The sequence below is a fragment of the Ursus arctos genome, unplaced genomic scaffold, assembly GCF_023065955.2.
Source record: "Ursus arctos isolate Adak ecotype North America unplaced genomic scaffold, UrsArc2.0 scaffold_3, whole genome shotgun sequence".
NCBI classification, from domain to species: domain Eukaryota; kingdom Metazoa; phylum Chordata; class Mammalia; order Carnivora; family Ursidae; genus Ursus; species Ursus arctos.
In genome coordinates, this window is record NW_026622985.1 from 14,523,417 (window position 1) to 14,545,427 (window position 22,011).

At 45.0% G+C, this 22,011-nt stretch overlaps 1 gene segment (V, D, J or C); it reads left to right on the forward strand.

The window, feature by feature from the left end:
* Window positions 1-7,852: 7,852 nt before the first annotated feature.
* Window positions 7,853-22,011, forward strand: part of LOC113258344 (T cell receptor gamma constant 2-like) — a 39,796-nt gene continuing 25,637 nt past the window's right edge. The window contains 2 exon segments of the C gene segment in view: window positions 7,853-8,016; window positions 8,111-8,446. Of these exon segments, the coding sequence occupies window positions 7,974-8,016; window positions 8,111-8,446 (379 nt within the window).

Genomic DNA, 22,011 nt, shown 5'->3' on the forward strand with positions numbered 1-22,011 from the left:
TTTTTTCTGCCAGTATAATCCTGTACACAATGTAAGCTGGTCAAGAATGGGCATTAGTAGACTTCTGAATTTGCTATGTGTTTCTGATTCGTGGTGCCAGTTCTCCTGGCAGATTACCAACCTTCAGGTTTCCGAAGAGGGAAATAGCTGTTATTGACCCGGGATTTTTCCAGGGGCCAATTGACAGGGAAGTTGGATCATCACGAATGCTCCTTTAGTGCAAGAAGATAACAAGCACTGCCCAGTGGCATAGCTGATAATTCAACAAATAAATTGCAGCAATGAAGATTGATAACAGCAAGCCGCTCCTGACATTGGAGTGCACGGAGAGGCTAAAGATGAGACTGAAATTTCAGTTCTTATAATAAAACGCACCGAATGTTCTCGAAAGATAATTGCTGCCTCTCGTAGAGCAATTATTCCGAAATCCTTCTCACACTCCCCTCCCCACCAAGCCCCGCAGTGGCTCCGCAGGTGCACAGCTTGGCAGGACATGGTTCCTTAGGTAGGTTCCACCCACACCCGTAACATTCCTGGTTGAATTTAACAAGTCCTTCCAAAATGGCGGGTGCTTACTTAGTCATTTTGTCCTGGTTTAGAGCCCTTGAAAAAAATTTCAACACCAAATAAAGTAATCAGATCATTTGTTTCAGGAATTTCCAAGATCCTTGATTGTCCAAAGCACTGTAGTGAACCGGCTGAGGGGGAGGAGGATGGGAAAGTGGTCTTCTCCAGAAATGTCCGCAGATACGGTGTGAATTTTCTTTTCCACTCAATGGATTTTCCAGGGCACATGGGATTCCTAGTGTGGAAGCTCTTTCCACTTCTGTCTCTCAGTCTGACTCAAGTTCTGAGGTCACAATCCATCGTAGGCACATGCCCTGGTCATATGTTGGCCAATCTGTAGCAATGTTTTATTCCAAATGGCCTTGACCCAGCAAGCCCTACCCGTGCCCATTCTTTGCATTTTCAGAGTTCTCTCTAAACCCAGTGGGACTTGGACCTTCGAGTAGTTCCAAGGCCCTTCAAAGAATCACACAGAGCAAGCCTGTGGTTCTTACTAAACAGACACCCAACTGGAATCCCTAAAATATCAGAAACAGACTCTCATTTAATCCTGAGTGATGTTTATAATTGCCAAACAAGCCCTCTCTCAATTTGAATTTTCAGTAGTATCTCGGCATCACTGGAGCCCGGGGACGGGCACAGCTCCGTGCACCACGCTGTCACACTGCTTCCACCATCGCCTGCTCCTCCTGACACAGCAGGGACAGCCTCTGGGGGAGCCAGAACACCGCCACCATCATGGTCTGGGCTGCGGGGAAATGGTGTGCTGGCCCCATATGCTGAGCCCTCTTGTATCACATACAGAAGCCTGTGATCAGGATGTTGGAGAATTCCCAGCAAGACCCCACGGACCATGGCGATGGCCCAGCAAAGAAAAACCTTAGGGAAACTGCAAAGTTTATGAGTGATCAGTAAGGGTTGCCGCTCAGAGCTGATGCCACACGAGTCACGTGGCCGAACACCGGGAAGCCTTACACACAGGTTGGTGTGCCTTCCTGGGGCTCCATCGATCTTTCCAGAGGAGCCTGAGCTGTCTTCTGGTGTTTGCCTGGAACCCAGCTTATAAACACGACGTGCCAGACCTTGGAGATGAGCGTCACACAACCCCCCCGCAAGGTGGTACAGTCACAGTGTTCCTGGGACTCGGGTAAATGCAAGCGGACATCTGGGGGCTGCGTGGAGAAGACGGTGACCGATATTCTCTCAGCAAACCTAGAAAGTCGACAGCCATGGGCTTCTATTCATCCTTGACCTTGGCCTGAGTCGGACCTACTTTCTCCTTATCCTGCATGTGGCGCCCCCTGGGACGAATCCTGGCTGCTCAAGGGCAGCACGGCTCAAGGCACACAGCAAGGCTGATACACTGTTCGTAAAAGCCGCACAACGTGTGCTGGAGTAAGCTTGCTCGTCCACCCAAATGGTCTGTGACCCCTTGCTTATCCTTCTCTAATTTGCTTACTGGCAGCACACGGTGACTGTTTTCAGCTGATGGGGACATGACCCTTAAACCTATGCAAATTGAGAGGAAGGTACCCTGAAGCTCTTTCAAAAGATACCTAAACTTTCTCTTGTTTCCTAGAATCCAGCACATTCCCAGTCCCCTGGGAGCTCAGGTCCAACACTCAGGTGGTCTGGTGCTTGTAGGTCGGGTCAGAGCTGCGTGCTCAGTTCCCCGGCACCCTCCAGGGTGGGGCTGCTTTGAGCTCCGGGGGAACACTTGTCAATGCACTGGAAGGCCACAGAAAGTGGGTGCAGGGCAGGAGCGCCGTGTCCAAGGACACTGCCCCTTGGCAGATGCCCGCATGCCCTCCCTGCCCCGGGGATCAATACCATTACACTCTGTGTCCTGCGTCTGCCCTGCAGAAACCTGCCTGTGACCACCAAGTGATTTCTGTGGCATTTGATGATGCCACCAAATCTCTCCAAACCCTAAGCCCAAGAAAGCATTTTCTTGTTTTCCTGCTCTGTTCCGTCTCTGTCACCTTTACTAATTTTTCTTGCTTCTCCAGTGGGTGTTGGAGGGGGGTGTCAGGTGGGGCTCTGTGATCCTCAGTCCCTCACTGTGTGTTCCAGCTGTCCAGAGAATGTTTCCTTCGGAGTGTCCAATTATGGCTCCCAAGCCCACATGTGCATTTATTCATTAAACATTTGTCAAGCTCTTGCTCAGTGTCCGTTACTGCACACGGGGACCACATTGACTGAGACCTTGCATCCGTGAACTACTTTCAAAATGCCACCGCAGCGCACCCCTGGGGGTCCCCCTCTCTTCAGAGCCCCAGGGCTGCGGACGTGGGCGTTCACTCCTGTGCTTCATTTTCCAGAAGACAGACCCCTGCCCTGCCCATGTCTTCCCTCACAGAGTCATGTAATCCCTGTGACCTGATCTGGGAGTGGTCTTCATCCCTGCCAAGGAAGACCCTGATCTTTTTTGTCCCCCTGACCTCCCTGCTTCCCCTTTTCCCAGTTTGTCTGCAGTCCCCAAACTAGTTTACAAACCCTGATGTCAAAATGGGACCACTGTCCTCCCTCTCTCTCTCTCTCATATACACACGCACTAACGATGACTATCTATGTTTCATATCTAATCCCCAGGCCTCTGCTTGGCTTTCAATGCTCTCCACATCTTGCCCAGTACTTGTCCTCTGTTTCCCTCAGAGGAGTCTCTACACTGTCCCCTGCTGCCCTCCCACCGCACCTCTACACTCTGCTCACCCTGCTGCAGCCCCCCTGCGCTCTTGTCCTGCCACCAGCTCCCTCCTCTGCCCGCACCCCTTCAGCTCTGGACTGCAGCCAGTGAAACACGATGTACGTTCCCCTTGGCTCCCCCCACTGGCTGATGAAGTCCTCTGTATTCTGAATCCGCCCCACGGACCTTATGTTCAGGTGCACTGAGCAAATAAAGGAGAGACTGAGAGATAGATTAGTTCAGAGCAGTGCAGACACGCTAATCCCAGGGTCAGCTCGGGCTAAAATCTGGAACCGAACATAACAAGAAGCGAGAGGACGCTTTTATGACATAGGAGAGGGAAAAGCTTTCTTAAACGAAACTCCAAAGTATGAAAAATATGTGGCTAAAAAAAGTTTGACCACAAAATCGAGAAATCCTATCTAATGAAAGTGCTGTAGACAAAGTTCAGACAGACGATAGATGAGCTGAGGATAGCGGTGACAGCCGAACTCACGAGGGATAAATATCTAGAAGACATAAATTTGTTTTATGATCTTAACTAATTTTAATAATTTAATGCTTATATCATTGTATTTATCTCTATTTGTATTTATAATGTTAATCAATTACCATTGCTAGTAAAGATAATAACTAGCAATTTTTTTTTATTTCTTTAAAAGATTTTATTTATTTATTTTACAGAGAGAGAGACAGCCAGCGAGAGAGGGAACACAAGCAGGGGGAGTGGGAGAGGAAGAAGCAGGCTCATAGCAGAGGAGCCTGATGTGGGGCTCGATCCCATAACGCCCGGATCACGCCCTGAGCCGAAGGCAGGCGCTTAACCGCTGTGCCACCCAGGCGCCCCATAACTAACAATCTTTATCAGCCGGGCCCGCTCCTTACTGTTCTGCACGTGGTACGTTAGTTCATGTTCATGAGCCCGTGCAGCAGCTGCGGGTTTTCCTGTCTGCAGACGAGGAGCTGAGAAACAGCGGCGGGAGCGCTGACTCCGGGGCTCCCAGGCAGGACATGGGGAGCCCGGCCACAGGGCGGGGGGCCTGGCTCTGCGGTGCGCTCGAGCCTCTGCGAGCCGGCCTCCCATCGCGGCACCTGCAGCCCACGGAGAAGCTCGTCTCTGAAGGAGACACTCCGTGGACACCAGGGATACACAGAGACCCTCGGCTTCCTGCTCATCACCCAGGAGCCCATACCCTCCTCGAACAACGTGATCCCGCGTGGGAGCCGTCAGGCTGGTAAACACGTCGCTGTCAGATAACAGCATGGACCGTGTTTATGGAGAACCTGTGTGTGTGTTTCCTGGGACCCGCAACCCTGGGATGAGATTCCCGGGGAGCTGCTTGCTGCCCGCGTGCTGAGCCCTGAGCTGTGGGCGACAGCCTTGCTGGTGACAGCCAGCCTGGGAGCCGGACGAGTGTCTGTCACTGTTGGTGAATGAATTCATGCGGTGGCTGAGAGCAGAGGGGAGAAGTGAAGTAGGTGTACTGACAGATGGACAGAGATAGACTGGCAGGAACAGTATATCATTCATATAAATGTAAAGATGCATTATTCACAAGCACTACTCTATAGTTTTCACAGGTACCTAAGACACCAAACATAACACAATTCTTCCATTTGAGTCTGGGGAAAAAGGAAACCAGCAAGAAGAAGCTGCTTACCTAAAATTACCAAGCACACTGGGTGTTATACGCAAGTAATGAATCATGGAACATTGCATCAAATACTGGGGATGCACTGTATGGTGACTAATATAACAAAATAAAAATTATTTTAAAAAATAGAATTACCAAGCACACTGAGTTCACAATTGGTAAAACAGGTTTCCTGCCTAGTAAATTTCCCGACCCTTCCACTCACTAAGCTGATCCTTTGCTGTAATAGACTTCGCTTACCTAGGGAACAATAAAGAGGACTCTAAGGTGTGTGATATACCTCAAATTGGCCAGCAGAGGGTGCTAGAAGTCCGTGTTAGGAAAAATGCAATGAAAATACCGTATTTTTCAAGCAGGAAGCACAGAATTGAAAACAAATGGCAAGTCTTACCAGATCACATTTTTGCATTCAAAGCAACAGCTCAATGAGGACAGAAATTAGTTCCTGACTCACAGACATCCAAGCAGGTTATGTAGGGCACTGGCTTTGAGAGCCTGGCCTACTTGAAGTTCTCCATATGCTCTGTCTTAGCTGGATAATCTCAAGTAAGTGACTCAACCTCCCTAAGCCTCAGCCTCATCTGCAGAATGGGATGAGTATCATCTGCTCTATGCTTGCAGGCAAGGAATCAGTATGTACCATGTCTGATACTCAATAAAGTGTATTTGTTATTATTTAATGGATCAATGATTACTGTTATGACCTTAACAAAATTAGTCTTTCTAAAAGGCAAGCAGCTATTAATTCACCAGTGCTAGAAGAATGTCTGCTACGTTCTGAGGTCCAGCACTGTTACCTGAATGAGTGCTCTCTAAGAACAGCTTCTGCTCCTTGCTGCCTGGCATGTGAGAGATTCTTGAGTTCTGCGACCTCGCTGAAATTTCCCTCATGATCTCTTACACTTCAGAGCTTAAAAGAAATTTTATATATATATATACATATATATATATATAATATAAAATTCTAAAATATATGGAATGGATGGTGTGACAAGTGGTTTTGGACTTTCTCAGACTTGGGTTTGAATCAAGGCTCCACTACTTTTTTTTTTTTTTTAAGATTTTATTTATTTATTTGACAGAGAGACAGCCAGCGAGAGAGGAATCACAAGCAGGGGGAGTGGGAGAGGAAGAAACAGGCTCCCAGCGGAGGAGCCTGATGTGGGGCTCGATCCCAGGATCCTGGGATCATGACCTGAGCCGAAGGCAGACGCTTAACCGACTGAGCCACCCAGGTGCCCCAAGGCTCCGTTACTTATGTGACTCTGCACAGGTGAAACATTTAAAGATTCAAATTAGCTGATCTGCCAAGTGTGGTTGTTATAACTACGTTGATGTGTTATTTGAGGAATAAATTGCTATAAGGAATATATTGTACATAAGACTGACTGATAGTGTTTATTTACACAGCGACCAGCGTGGCCCAATCCCAGGTCCATGATGGACGGTGTCTACAGAGTGAGCATTATTATTCCCATTTTCAGTGACTTTCCCAAGGACACACAACCTCCGAGTGGCAGGGCTTGGACTGGAGCGTCATTCTGTCCTTGTCAAAGCAAAAGTCCTCCCAGAGTTAGGAGGTATCATTCAGCCTCTCCAACGTGTCCCATTTTGGAGCTCCGGACTGAGAAGGACGTCTGCCCTCAGCGCACCATTGATCAGATGACATCTTGGCTGCGTGGAGAGCTGGGCTCCCAGGCTGGGCCCATGACTGGAGCGTTCCCGAGGCCAGCAGGTCTGGGAGGCTGGCAGGCACGTGCAGTCGGTCTGAACCCGCCGTTCCCTGCAGACCGCGAGCACCTGGCAGCCGCAGGGCCTGTGGGAAAAGCAGGCAGATGGGAAGCTTTGGCTGAGGTTTCTGAAGTCGATTTCTCTTATTACCTTTTTGTCTCAAGAATACTCTTTCTGGGGGCGCCTGGGTAGCGCAGTCGTTAAGCGTCTGCCCTCGGCTCAGGGTGTGATCCTGGCGTTATGGGATCAAGTCCCACATCAGGCTCCTTGGCTGGGAGCCTGCTTCTTCCTCTCCCACTCCCCTGCTGTGTTCCCTCTCTCGCTGGCTGTCTCTCTGTCACATAAATAAATAAAATCTTCAAAAAAAAAAAAAAAAGAATACTCTTTCTGCTTTGGTGTGATGACAATTTTATATTTTCTTAATTTTGAAACCACGGGTCTTCTGTCCCAGCAAGGATTTCCGGGCCTGCAAGACTCTCTTTTCCACTTCACACTGTAGCACAGCTGCCCTAGACACCTGTTGAGGGTCTGAATGATGGACCTGGAATATACTTTTAGCAGAATATTCTAGACACCACCCTATCAATTCAGCATAACCTCAAAGCCTGCATTTTGGGGCATTGGAGCCTCGAATCCTGGTGACAGCTCAGCACGTCTGCCTTTCAGTGCTCCCCAAGAGGAGGAGCTCAGGAGCCGGGTCTGGTACTGGGTGTGAAGGACCCAAACCTCCCTGCCCCGGCCAAGTCCCCTTCCTGGCCATCCCCCCTGCCCTCTCCCTCCAGGTCGATAGGCTGTAATTACCATAACAAATGAACATCGCAATATCCACGAGGCGGTGGTATACCGGCACAACTAAAAAGGAATGTTCCTTTCAGTTGAAGGTCAATGCTGCCTTGACTGAATTGAATCTTCATTTCAGATGCATTTCTCAGCTGACCCTTCCTGAGGCCCTGCCTTTACCATTTCTGAGGGTCTGATCAGGGATGAGGGGACATCAGGCTACTGATGTCCAGTCGAGGACTGCTGTTATCGCTGGTGCTCTCCCTGCACTAACATTCCTCAGTGCTTCTCAGAACCCTGACCATCAATGTTCCCTCCCCCCTTGTGGTCAGACCTGTCCCAGCCCTCTGGCCCCTCCCTCTCTCCCTCCCTCCCTCCCTCCCTCCCTCCCTCCCTCCCTCCTGCCTCTCTCTCACCACTATCTGCAGGTGCCTCAGGGAAGCAGAGGCTGAGGTCCTAGTCTGCCCTCTGCCACCCACCCAGCCAGTCTCCTCCCAGCAGGTGCAGCCAGGAGGTCAAGCTGGGTTTCTTTCCAGCAGGTGGGAAGCAGAACCATGCTGGGTCCCCTTGCCCTCCTGTGCTCTCTCTTGTTTCCCGGTAAGTCTTGACTCGCTCTCCGGTGCAGGGTGCAGGGTTCCCTGAGACTCCTGGCCATCACTGTCTCACCGCTGTCCCCCTCTCCCCCTGGCAGGCCTCGGAGCAGGGCTCAAGCTGGAGCAGCCTGCTTTTGTGGTGGCGCGCTTGCCCTCGGACCGCTCAGCCACCCTGACTTGCAAAGTTGACAGCTCGGTCAGCTACATCCACTGGTACCGCCACCAGGAGGGTGAGGCCCCCAGGAGGCTCCTCCACCTCGACATGTCCAGGGGCTATGTGCAGAGGGATTATACTACGAAATCGGACAAAGTCAATGCCGAGAAGGGCAGGGATGGCTACAGCTGCACCCTGTCTGTGCTGAAGCTGGAGAAGAGCGACGAGGGCGTGTACTACTGTGCTGCCTGGGAAACGCACAGCCCAGCGCTCTGCCCAGGTCCCTGAGCAAAAAGGTCACTGTCTCCCAGGACACTCCATGCCTGGTACCTTCCACCACCCCTGGCTGTCTGGAGTCAGCCCTCAGCAACCCGGACTCTGGCGGACGCCCCTTCTGCGGGTCCACTGCGCAGAACCCTGGGGGCTGAGACTCTGGTGCCCAGGCTGGCTCAGACCCAGGGAGCTGTCCTGTCTGGAGAGACTTTTCTTTTTCTTTTTCCTTTTTTTTCTGAGAGCAATGATATTTAATATTTATTATTACTGCCTTTGGAAAATACATCGACTTTCAAAAATATATGTAAATCACCCATAGTAACCGGTAATAAATTCGAGTAATAGTCAAACATTTATCACTCGTGGTCGAATCTCTACAAAGCTACTATTTTTGTTTGTTTCATGGACGACTTTTCAAAGAGAATACCCAGGTTTACCGAAAAATTACACAGTAAGTACATAGAGGTCCAGTAAATCTTCATATAGTTGGAATCGCACAGGCTGCATCCAATTCAGACTGGCTTCTTTCGATCAGCAATATGAATTCAAGTTTCCCCCATGTTTTTTCATGGATTGCTAGCTCATTTCTTATTGCTGAAAAATATTTAATGGTTTGGCTGTGCCACCGTTTGTTCATCTGGTCACCTATTGAAGGACATCTTGGCTGCTGCCAACTTCTGCTGATTATTAATAAAGCTGCTATGAACCTTCACATGCACATTTTTGTATGGACATAAGTTTTTTTAAAACATTTTTTATTTAAATTCAATTAATTAACATATAACTTATTATTGGTTTCAGAGGTGCAAACCTGCGATATATCAGTCTTTTGGAACACCCCGTGCTCATTACATCACATGCCCTCCTTAATGCCCATCACCCAGTTACCCCATCCCTCCGGCCCCCTCCCCTCCAGCAACCCTCAGTTTGTTTCCTATGATTGAGTCTCTTGTGGATTGTCTCCCTCTCTGATTTCGTCTTGTTTTATTTTTTTCTCTCTTTCCCTGTGATCCTCAGTTTTGTTTCTAAATTCCACACATCAGTGAGATCATATGATAATTGTCTTTCTCTGATTGACTTATTTCACTTAGCATAATACCCTCTAGTTTCATCCATGTCATTGCAAATGGCAAGATTTCATTTTTGATGGCTGTGTAATATTCCATTATATATACACACCGCATCTTCTTTATCCATTCATCTGTCCGTGGACATCTGGGCTCTTTCCATAGTTTGGCTATTGTGGACATTGCTGCTATAAACATTGGGGTGCACGTGCCCCTTTGGATCACTACATTTGTATCTTTGGGGTAAATACCCAGTAGCGCAATGGCTGGGTCGTAGTGTAGCTCCATTTTCTACTTTTTGAGGAGCCTCCATACTGTTTTCCAGAGTGGCTGCCCTAGTTTGCACTCCCACCAACAGTGTAGGAGGGCTCCCCTTTCTCTGCATCCCTGCCAAAGTCTGTCATTTCCTGACTTGTTAATTTTAGCCATTCTGACTGGTGTGAGGTGGTATCACATTGTGGTTTTGATTTGTATTTTCCTGATGTCTAGTGATATGGAGCATTTTCTCATGTGTCTGTTCATTTGGATGTCCTCTTTGGAGAAATGTCTGTTCATGTCTTCTGCCTGTTTCTTGAATGGATGTTTTATTCTTCGGGTGTTGAGTTTGATAAGTTCTTTATAGATTTTGGATATTAGCCCTTTATCTGATACACCATTTGCAAATATCTTCTTCCATTCTGTCAGTTTCCTTTTGGTTTTGTCAGCTGTCTCCTTTGCTGTGCAAAAGATATGGATTTTGGGGGACTTTTCTAAAGATTGTTCAGGGCAGCACTTCTGAAGCATCTGGAGCAGAATCTGTGCTGTTCAATGCAGTAGCCACGAGCCACTAGCCACATGTGGCTCCTGAGCACGTGAAATGTAACTAGTCCACTAGTCCACGCCGAGATGGGCTGCTTATGTAACATACAAGACATATTCTGGGGATTATGAAAAAAGATGAAATATCTTAGTAATTTCTTTATTGATTACCTTTGAAACACTATTTTGGATATCTCATAGTAAATAAAAATAATCCTAGAATTTTATTTGTTTCTTTAACTTTTTTCAAAATGCAACAGCTAGGAAATTGTGTCTCAAACTGTGACTTATATTTACTTCTACTGAACAGAGCTGTGACACACCGGCGATTGAAGATCCTGACCATTGCCAATGAAGAATGTGGGACTAAACTATTGTGCCAGTCATTCGAGAGGGAGATTTATCATTAAATGATTGAAAGGGAAGTCAACTGAGATGGGAAGTCAACTCCTGATTCCAGTTTCTAAGTTGCTGCCCCGCCCACTGCTACTTACTCTGCATGGAGACTCAGTGAGCAGAAGCACAGAAAACAGGAGAGCTAACGTCTCAGCAACCCCGTGCACTGGCATGCCTGGTGCTCACCTTCTGTGGGGGGACGTGCATCAGCCCTGGATGGAACCAGAGGCCCTCCACCTTACACTTCTTGAACGCTACTCCATGTGGGATTTGGGGTCCACATTCCCTGGACCTCTATTCTCTCCTCTGTTAAATGAGGTGATTTAACTGCCACAATTATGGGACTGATTTCTGTAATAAAGAAAAATTATCCCATATCACTATGTTTACTAACTTCTTATAAAGTTAGTCAACTTCTTGACAAAAAAAAAGAAATAAAGAAAAGAAAAGCTATATTACTGATCCATCAGGCCCAAGCAAGAAATCCCCTGCTACCAAATGTGGGGAAGAAGAAAAAGCTCTCTGAGGAGGTCTAAACTGAATTAAATGCATTTTCAATTGAAAATTCTAATTTTATGTACAACTTAACAGCATTGGTAAGCATGATTACTGAAAGTCCAAATCATCTGTAGTAAATTGGTCGCTCAGGTTCAGTAAGTCCTCGTCTGTCTCTCTGAGCTTCTGTTTCTGCAGCAGGAGATTTATACTTAACACACACCTGCTTGTGAAAAACCCAACACCCCTACCCTCCACTGAAGGCTGGCCCAAGGCTAAGACCTCCAGCAGGTGCGGGAAGGGGTGGGGGAGGAAGGTCAGTAACGTACCTTTGCTCTGTTTTGGGGATGTTCCTTCATGTGTCTCTCCCATTTCCTAATACCCTGAACCCTTTCCTCTCAGTGCCTGACTCCACACAAGAGTGATGCTGAGACATGACTGTGACAATTTAGTTACAGAGAAGTTAGCTAAATATGAAGCCCCTGTCATGAGAAGTCTTCCCAAGTCAATGGAAATCTCAGTTTTCAACATGGGTCTGTAGTGCCCTTGAGTTACAGGCTGAGAGGACAGTGGCCTTGTGCAGGGAGCAAACAACCCCTGTGTGGAGGGAACAACAAGTCACATTTGGAGTCATTTCCTACCCCCTGCCCTTGTCCTTTTGGCTAGGTGAGTGTCACCAAGGACGCTGCAGCCACACACAGTAAAGCCAAACTACCCAGAGAACATCCAACCCTCCTGTCCTACTTAAATGATTGCTAATTAAATGGTTGTTTACATGGCAGATTCTAACAACACTGAAAGCATCGTTTTAGAATGTACAGGACCCGGTACAGTGATGACTGCATTAATGTCTGTTGAAGTGAGATTGACATTTTGACTATGAGAGAGGGGCTCACATTACCTCATAGGTGGGGGATTTTGCATAGCTGGATGGTTGAAATACCCTGATGATTTGGGCTCAACTCATTTATTTCATTCCTGAGGTGGGTGAAACAATGATTTTGAGTAAGAGAAACAACATTATATTATGAAATTAATGCGAATAAAGTCTAAGAACATCTCAAAAAATCAGTTTCCATAATTCTATTATCCATTCCCCACTGATCACACACGCAAGTACTGTGGAAAAATCATGTCTGTTCCCTCAGCGTCGTCTTCTAAAATTCACAATTCTGAAAAATTCTGGGCATATCTAGAAATCTATGCAGACTCTTTTGTGTTGGGTGTTCTTATGTTCCACCCCCAGAATGCGTCGGGGACACAGTCTTGGGTAGAGGAAATGTCTTGGAGAGGTCATTTCTAAACATTGGGATCAGGAGAGCTCTTACTATATCATTTCCAAATCCTTATTGTCTCATAGAAAACCTGTATGGCTTTTGATTTTTATTTTAAAATATACTCTTACAAAGAATTCACATGTTACTTGATATTAAAATTCTTACATATTATTGAGCACTTAGACACATCATGTGAAATCTGACGGTTAGAAATGTGTATAATAGCCTCTTTCTCGACCACTATTTCTCCCCTCTTCTCCAACAACCTTTGCTTCATTTACAAAAAAAAAAAAAATTGTTTTCTCTGCTGATTGCTAGTGACTCTGTCTGCCAAGCTAGACACCAGGTTCCTGCTTGGAGAGCTCAGAGCAGCTTCGTGGCCTGAGTGTGTCTTTTTCCCTCTGTAGGGCAGGTACCAGGTGTTAGAGAGAAGGGCACGAATACTTAGTCTTCCTCTTAACACTGCACTATAATTTCCTTGGTTTCTTTACATCTCTTGTCCACATGCAGATACAGGAATGAGATGGTCTCAAGCAGAATTGCACACAACCATAGTTTTGTTCAGCATAGTTTTTTGGCACTTTTATTGCCTGAAAACATGATCTGCTACTGTTCATGGAAGTTGCTAGAAAATCAGCTTCCCATGTTCATATGGACCCTGAGAAGAAGGAACCTGTGTGCCCCCGCTATGGGGGCACAGATTTCTCCCTCAGGCAAAGAACAAGTATGGATGCTGAGGGGCACAAAGGGCGGGTTCTGTAAAATCAGTGCTCCACTCTTCTCCCCATTGCTCTGCGCCCCAGGAACCTAACCCTTGTGGATTACAGTAATGGGACTCTTTGCTCTGATTTCCAGTGGAAAGTTGGCCAATGGAAATTGAAGCTCAGAGAACCATCACCATGTCACCTGACAAAAGCATTTCTTCTCGGCACTAGATTTCCAAGCCTGTAGATTCAGAGCCCTGGGAAAAAAGAAACACAGTCCTCTAGTGGGTTGATTGGTATTAAAGGAAATGGCGCCTCCCACATGCACCTCTTGGTTCCTGAGCATGGACCTCTGGGTATGGCGGGAGTTGGCACTATATGTTGGCCCCTGTGAGGATGCAGGCCCCCTTCAGGGAGGAACCCTAAGCTCACTCTGCTGCCACTTCCCAGTCTCTGCTGATGCTTCCATTAGCTGCTCCGAAACAGCAAGCAGAGACTAAGGAAACCATGTGTGCCGTCCCCGAGTGCCCACCTCGTCATGCCCAGCGCACGGTAACGAGAGGTAGTTGTCCATGTGAAGGAGCAAGAGAATGAAATCAAACAGACAGTCGAATAACTGAGTTCTATTTCCCCCCAAAAGTAAAATAAGTTGCAGAGTTGGGAGATTTTATCTAGTTCCTTTCATTTCTCTTTCCACAAAACCACTCTAACAGAACAGGATGTGCTCTGTTCCTTCAGGAAAAAACATGAAGCTGGACAAGTGTTGAGAGATGATCAGTAACTTCTGTGCTTTTCTAGTTAATTAACTTAGCAGAGGGGAGTGTGTAGATTGTTCGTAATGCTTTTGTTCTTCCATTATATCAGGGATCTCAGGTATTTGTCCAGTTATTAAGGAAGTCCTTAATAGAGTAGAGTAAAATAGATAAAGAGTAAGTAGAGTAAAGTAAAATAGAGAGTAAAATAAATAAAGTAGAGTAAAATACCTAAGTAGAGTAAAATAAATAAAGAGATCTCTGTGTAGATAAATGATCATAGGGCTTTATGAATGAGTATTATGATGAATCCAGGTCTGAGTTCTTGATGTTCTTTAATACAAAAAGAAAGGTACACTAGTGAGCCAATCCTAACTCTTACGAAAAGAAAGCAGAGACTTTCTTATGCCCCTTTGATAAGGTCAGCTAAAACCCAGCCTCTCACATTTGTTATAATTGATTTATCTTTTCTGTCCTTCCCTCATTGACCGTCCTGCCACCTATCAGCCAACATTTAACTGTTTCAGTCACAAACTGATCATTCCTACCTACTGTGAGTTCCATCGCCTTGATTTTTTTAACTTCTAAATTGAAGTCACCAAGTAGTTACCAAAACTCTAGTTACATGCTGAAAGTGATAGAATTAGCATTTGTAGTTCACAGGTTAACAGATTTCGTTGATTGCTTTCCTTTGCTCAAGGAAAAAGAATTAAGTTCTTTCTGAAATGTAATAAACATAATGTACTGATAAGATTTTAGTAATAGTTACTTTTAGTGGGAAGTCCTTCTGTACCAGGTAGGCAGTGTATTAAGCACTTTAATACTTCTTGTTAGGTAATGCCTCAGTAAGAGGAAAGAGGAAAGGGAGTCGGATGGCTCTCAATGTACCCCCGCAGGTATCACTAACCCTGCCCTAAATGTCTGGTTGACATAATTTCCCATTAACTCGCATTCCTATTTAGAGACTCTATGTTGAAATGGTCTGATTATCTCAGAGAGAAGTAAGGTGAATGTCAGTCGTTGTGAAAAGCTCAACCTCGAGGTGCTGGCAATGAACAAAATGGAATTCACATGCATTTAGCTGCCAGATAATGTGCTAGATGTTGAGTCTGTTGAGGGAATCATGTGATCATCCTAAAAATCCTGCAGATACACCTATTTCACGGAAGAAAGAATTGATGCTTAGCCAAGAGCAGAAACCGCAGGGAGGAACCTTTACGTCCCAGGGCGCGGTGAGAGTCAGTGGTGGGTTCAGGGCTGGTTAGTGCACAAGACAGTTCTGACGAGGCCAGTCCTAACGACCAGCGGGGCAAAGGGCTGGAAGAGGGTGGGAGGACCACCATGAGAACTCACTGTCCTCCCATGTGTAGTGATGTCCTCATGAGAACGAGCAGGAGACAGACAGAGAAACGGAAAGGATGAGGAATGTGCCAGAGGAGATTGTCCTAACCTGAAAGAGGCTGTTCCAAACCAGAGGAAACTATTTTCAATTGGTAGGGTTAGCACCTCCCTCCAATATCAGAACGTGGAAGGGATACATACACAACTTCTCAACAATAATGACGCTTCCGTCCCTGCAACACACCCGGAGCTGTAGCCTCTGTTGTTCTGGCCGGTGTGTCCTGCTGGCCGGTGCTTACAGGAGGGGCACAGTGGGCACCAAAATCCATCCCGTGCCCACCCCCCTCTATACTCGGAGCAGCCTGGAGAAAAAGTGACTTTTTCTAATTATTCTGCCAAGGCTGTGCCATTTTTTATTTAGTTAAAAAGGAGATTTCTGTGCTACAGACACTCTGTTCAGGAGGCAGTAACTACATAGAGTTATGTAGACAAGATATAGGGTATTTAGAAAACAGTCGGTGAAGCCTTCTGAATCTAAAAAAGATAAAGTAAACTACAAAAAGTATCGCCAAGGAACCAATGAAAATACTATTGTTTGAATCCAGGGACCAAATTTCACAATTCAAAGCCTTGAGAGAAACGGACAGTCATGAGAAATGCGGTAAAATGGCAACAACAACAAAGGCCAGGGTTTGCATAGACCCCGGGGGCCCCCGACTGTGGGGTCAGAGGAGGAGGTCAGCGGGAGCATCTCCAGAGTTGTCTTCTGGGGAGCAGAGGTGCTCCCACCCCAGCGACTGGTGTGAGATGATGAGATGAGAAATCCAAGATGCGTAGCACCCAGCCTGGAGGAGAACTCCGGATTATCATCAGTACTTCCTTTAAATTTCACATCTATCTCTACTCCTTAGCATGAAACAATTGGGACAATTAATTGAGAAAAGTCTTTCTTGCGGCACATTTGCGATATTTCTAGCTGCACTAGATACACCTGTGTTTACGTCTCTGTCAGTCTCTGTCTCCATCTCTGTCTCTATCTACGTATCTGTCTGTGTCACTTTCTCTACCTCTGTCTCTATTATCTATGTCTGTATCCATTTACTCCTAACTATCCTGAAATGGACTGATGGGATTGTTGTCACCACAACCTGACCAATGTTCTCCCGAAAAATCAGAAACCTCATTACAAATTGCATGGAATGGTGGCCCACATTTCCTTCCTGACACCAGCAGTCACACACACTGATCGGAAGCACTAACACTGATCTGATCCTCTGGCTGTCAGGGTCCTCAGGTCTCCACCTTGTCCATGGAGGCAAAGCCTGGGTAGACAAGATGGCCACTTACAAGCAACCATCTATCACTTTTCTCTGAGCTAATAAGTTCATTCTTCCATCTGTTCAGATTATGTGAGAGCCCTGAGAAATTACTTAATGCCTTCTCCAATATTTTGAGGAAAAGTCTGTTTTGTTCTCTCTGTCTCTGTCTCTCTCTTTCCAGTTAGTAGTCAAAATGAAACAACCAGAAATATCTATATCCATAGTAGAAAAAAAGGAATAATTACATTTATGTACCATACTCAACATTGCACCTGCCCTCTTAGCCATTTGTAGAAAAAAAATGAATCAGGCTTTGGATATCTGATGCATATCTGGTCTCTTATAACACCTGCTCAGAGACAATAAGATGAGAACAATAAACAGGCAGCACTGAGACGTCCTGTCTCCTCCACTGGGATTCTTTCTATACAGTCCATAGAACACAGTAGATGAACCCACGTGCAAATGTACAAAATATTAGAGGAGCCAGACAGTCAGCTCCAAGAGCCTCTCTTCAGTTCTGGGCTCTCACCCTTTCCACGTGGGCAACCTCAGCCCCAGTCCCAGCCTCAGCCTCAGCCCCTTCCCTGCGCTCCCTGACAGGTACCTCAGTCCTACAACAAGGAGAAAGCAGCAGACAGTTAGTAGTTGTGCCTGCAGGATGCCAGCCTTCCTGCCGCAACTTCCCATGGACCTGATTGGCGCTCCCAAGTAAGACCCTTGTCTCCGGTGTCTGACCTCGCCAGGGTCCGCACATGCCTCGTCTCTAGTGCAGCCTCCGTACACACTTGCTGAATTAATCTGTGAATCAGTGAATCTCAGGAAGCACTATTGAGGAAGCAAATTTAGAGTATTTCCTGTAATGAATCCTAAGCATGCATTCTAGAACCTTGGGAGAAATATATACACAGACACCTCTGTAAATACAGACATACCTATGTACATATACATGGATACATATTCTTATTACATGGTAATATACAATATGTTATGTTATAAAAAGTACACACAGAAGAAATAAAGTATCTTGTTTCAGAATGTGGGTTCTAGACATAGATCCTCTGGTTCGAATTATTATTCTGCCACTTACTGACGTCAGACCTTTGATAAAATGCCTCGTGTGTCAAAAGCCTCCCTTTTCTCATCTGAAGCATAGAAACAGTAATAACAGCACCCGTTTAGTAGGCTTTGTGAGGATTAACTGAGATAATGGAACCAACATGTTTGTAGCACAGCACCTACCGTGTAAAATGCCTTCACTATTGTGAGCTATTAATGTTATGAAAAATAAAGAAAATAACATCTCTATTTTTGAAAGTGTTTAAGATAATGAATGAAAGATAAATTCTGACTTTGTTAACTTCCCTGTTTGAATAATTAACAAAGAGAAAACACATTTTTCCCTGAATGTATCTGAAGTGGCCATTTTTCTCCCTTCTTGGCTCCCAGCATCTGAACCCTTGTCTATGTCCAGGAAATTCCCCACCTTATGAGTCTTAGTGAAAGAATGGATTCATCCCCACTATAGGAAGGAAAAATGTTAGATACTGTTTCTCAGCCTTCCTTGAGGTAAAGTCATGTAGAAAGCGTGGGCTCCCCCAATTAGACACACTCACACAAGTGCCAGCCCTTCTTCATAGAACACATACACGGAGACACACAGATGGACACACAGGCACACACAGTCACACACAGTCACAAAGAGACACACACACGAATGAACACAATGCACAGGAACACACATGCACGCACACACAGGATCTGGAAGGAGATGCCTAACAGTAATGGCGGAGCAGGGGACCTCCCTCCAGAGTGGCCCTATGTCTCCTCTCCCTCTCCTCCTCCTTCACATTCCCAGGAGGCACCTTCCCTGCAGAGGAAGTCAGTCCTCTTAGTTGGAGGCCATCGGCCTTCTGGTCTACTATCCTCCACCTCCCCAACCTTCAACAGCCCAGTGTGGATCACTTCAGAAATGGTATTTATTGGAAAGCAGGGACAATAGGGCAGCTGCCTCAGGAGGAAAACCCAGCCATCCTGGCTTCTTCCTCTCTTTTCTCCTCAGGCAGGACCCAAATCAGAGTTCACATCAGCTCCACATGGTATGTGACAGAGCCACACGTAAGTTTTAGGCAGAACTCTTCAAAGTTTTAATAGATGCAAACATTTAGAGAAAACCATATGGAAATCATAAAAGGCAAGCAAAAAAGCTTCACTGAAGAAAGGAGGGAGGAAAAGAGGAACATGGAAAAATCGATGCAGAAAAATAAAATACTAATAATATGTGACTGATTTTCCAGGTTACTACTTCAAAATGGTCACCAAAGCTTTTCACAATGAAAGTTAGTGTAAATAATAATGGTTGACAGTATGGGGACATTAAATTTGTGAAATCATAGTAGTAGTAATGATATGTATTATCAAAAATTCACTATATTCCAGAACCTGGACTAACAGTTATAAGACTGAAATACTCAGTTATTTAATGTGCACTAACTTCTGCGATAGGATTGTTATCACATCTATTTTCAGATGAGGACTTCGAGACAGAAAGAGATTAAGAAATGTGCACAGTTTCAGGCAGCTCCTGAGTGACAGACATAAACACTTCATAGCCTCAGACATGAAAAACTGCTCCAGTGACAGGGGGACATGCTCAGAATATGAAGTGAACTGAAACAAGAAGAAAACAAAACCCTGTGCAGATGCACCTGTGACTCATTGATGTCTCTGTAGTCCCCAAAATAACACTTATGCCCATGTATCTGCAAAGAAGAAATCTAGAACTCCACACACCATAATGGAGCGAGTTGTTGCTCGTGGTGAGATGCTCGTAGGGCATTTTTATCTTCATCTTTATCCTTTGTCTCTAAGTTTCTTCAAGGAAGATGTTTACCTACTGTGGCTTTCCTTGAGTCAGGTGTCACTCCTCTGTCCCTCACTGTCCTGACCAATGAAAACTATAAGCATCCATATCATGGGATTACTGTGAAGATGGAAAAGATGAAAAACGTTTAGGAAAAAAAGGCTAACAATAAAAAATACTCTTAAATATTAGCTCATTTTTTTGGAGGGGCAGAGGGAGAAACAGAATCTTAAGCAGGCTCCACGGTCAGCACAAGCCCAATGTGGGGCTCAATCTTAGGACCCTGAGATCACAACCTGAGCTGAAATCAAGAGTCAAACACTTAACCAACTGAGGCACTCAAGCACCAAATATTTGTTCCTCTGAAAGTGAGTATTTACTAAACGTGCAATATTTTAGAATATTATACTGAGAATGTGTTCATAACATAGGTCCTAGCAAGTAGAACCCATTCTCATTTCCACACAAATCAAGACTAAACCACAAAAGAAACCACCTGTTCGCTGCAGGACAATACAGGAAACAAGACTTTGTTCCCCACAGTGTAGACAGAAGTGGTACCGAACATTAACTGACACAAATCATTACAATGTGCCGCAGGACACGAGTGATTAGGTGTCTTCAGAGAGTAAGTAAAATGCCAGTATAGTATCCATTGACTTTTCACTATAAAACAGTGAAAGGTCTATTTCTTCTAGAAGAATCTACAGTGCACTTCCTGTGGGAATATGCGTATGTCCTTACAACGTTCCTGTATGAATTACTCACGTTAATGATAAATTCCCCCACTAACATCAACAGATTCATTCAATCTATTGCCTACTTGAAGGCCCCACAGGCTATTGTTCAACTTTGAGATCTACTGATGGAAAGAGGGATTTGCAGGCCAGGCAGACACAAGAGATGGAATTCCATGTGGTCCTCCAGCCCTTCTTCTTCCAGCTCAGTTGGGCTCATGTTCTTTGATTGTCATTTTAATTCACACTGTTTATGACCATGACAGTTTCTTAATGGGGGGACCATTGACTTCTTGAGCCTGAGCAGAACCTTCCTAGTCCCTTACATTTTTTATGGAAGAAAATTAGAAGCCAGAACCTGAGTGGGACACATGAAGGGGGAAGATGAGCCCTTTCCAAAAGGAATGAATGAAAAGTGTGGATTCTGCTTCTTAAGAAAGGAATATTACTCAGCCATCAGAAAGGGTGAATACCCACCATTTGCATCCACATGGGTGAAACTGGAGGGGATTATGCTAAGTGAAATAAGTCAAGCAGAGAAAGACAATTATCATGGTTTCACTCATTTGTGGAACATAAGGAATAGTGCAGAGGACCACAGCGGAAGGGAGGGAAAACTGAATGGGAAGAAATCAGAGAGGGAGACAAACCATGAGAAACTCTGGACTGCAGGAAACGAACTGAGGGTTACAGAAGGGAGGGGGGGTCATAGGATGGGGTAACTGGGTGATGGGCATTAGGGAGGGCACGTGTTGTGATGAGCACTGGGTGTTATAAGCAACTAATGAATCGTTGAACACTACATCTGAAACTAATGATGTACTATATGTTGGCTAACAACATATTTAAAAAAAAAGAAAACTTTGCTACATTACTATTTTGCTTCTCAAAATATCTTTGCTAAATGTGTTTTTTCATGTCAGGTAAGGAAGAGCAGTGTATGTTTGTAATACAGTGTCTTCGGATAACAGCCCTCATATCACTTTTCAATATGAACCCTAGAAAAATTGGTGAAAATTTACCGATAAACAAATGGAAAGAGGCAAATAATTTCTGCTGCACTCAAAAGATGGACTATTATGAAGCCATTAAAAAGGCATTTTAAGACTGATTAATAAAAGTGAAAATGTTTACATCAAAAATTAAAAAAACTACATAAAGTTCATACTCACACACTGACTCTCAATTACAGAAATATCTCTCCTGGTGGAAGCAAGAAAATTAATAGAAATATTTAAGTTTTTAGATACCATTTTGCCTGTCAGAGAGGATGGGTTTTTCTTCCTCATTCATTTACTGACTTTATACATTTACAAGAAAAGTAACAACAAGAATTTTTACAATGAAACTATTATTTCACAAGATCACTTTTTCTTCTTTTCCAATAATAATAAAAATACAACTTGGAAACTTTAGAAAGGACATAATATTGCTAAGCACAAAATATAATTTTTGTATATTACCAGGAACATATTACTTATCACATACATATACTTTATGTCCATTCTCATTTTTAGACCGATAATGTAACTTTCTGAATTTTGAAAGATGTTTATTTTAGCAGTTGTAGAAGTAGAAACTGGGGCAAAAAGAGATCGAATACCTTAGTCCGCAGCCAAAGGGATAAGGACTATAGGATGGTGCTGATTTTCATAGGCCATTAATAACGCTTTTCACAAAAAGTTGGTAAGGCCCTGATAAATTTTCAATATATGACGTTAAATACATGCGTTAAACGGTACAGGAAGCTGTTAATTACATGTAGTCATGAAAAATACTACCCTCATAGATTATTTGAAGACCGGGAATATTACTCACAATAA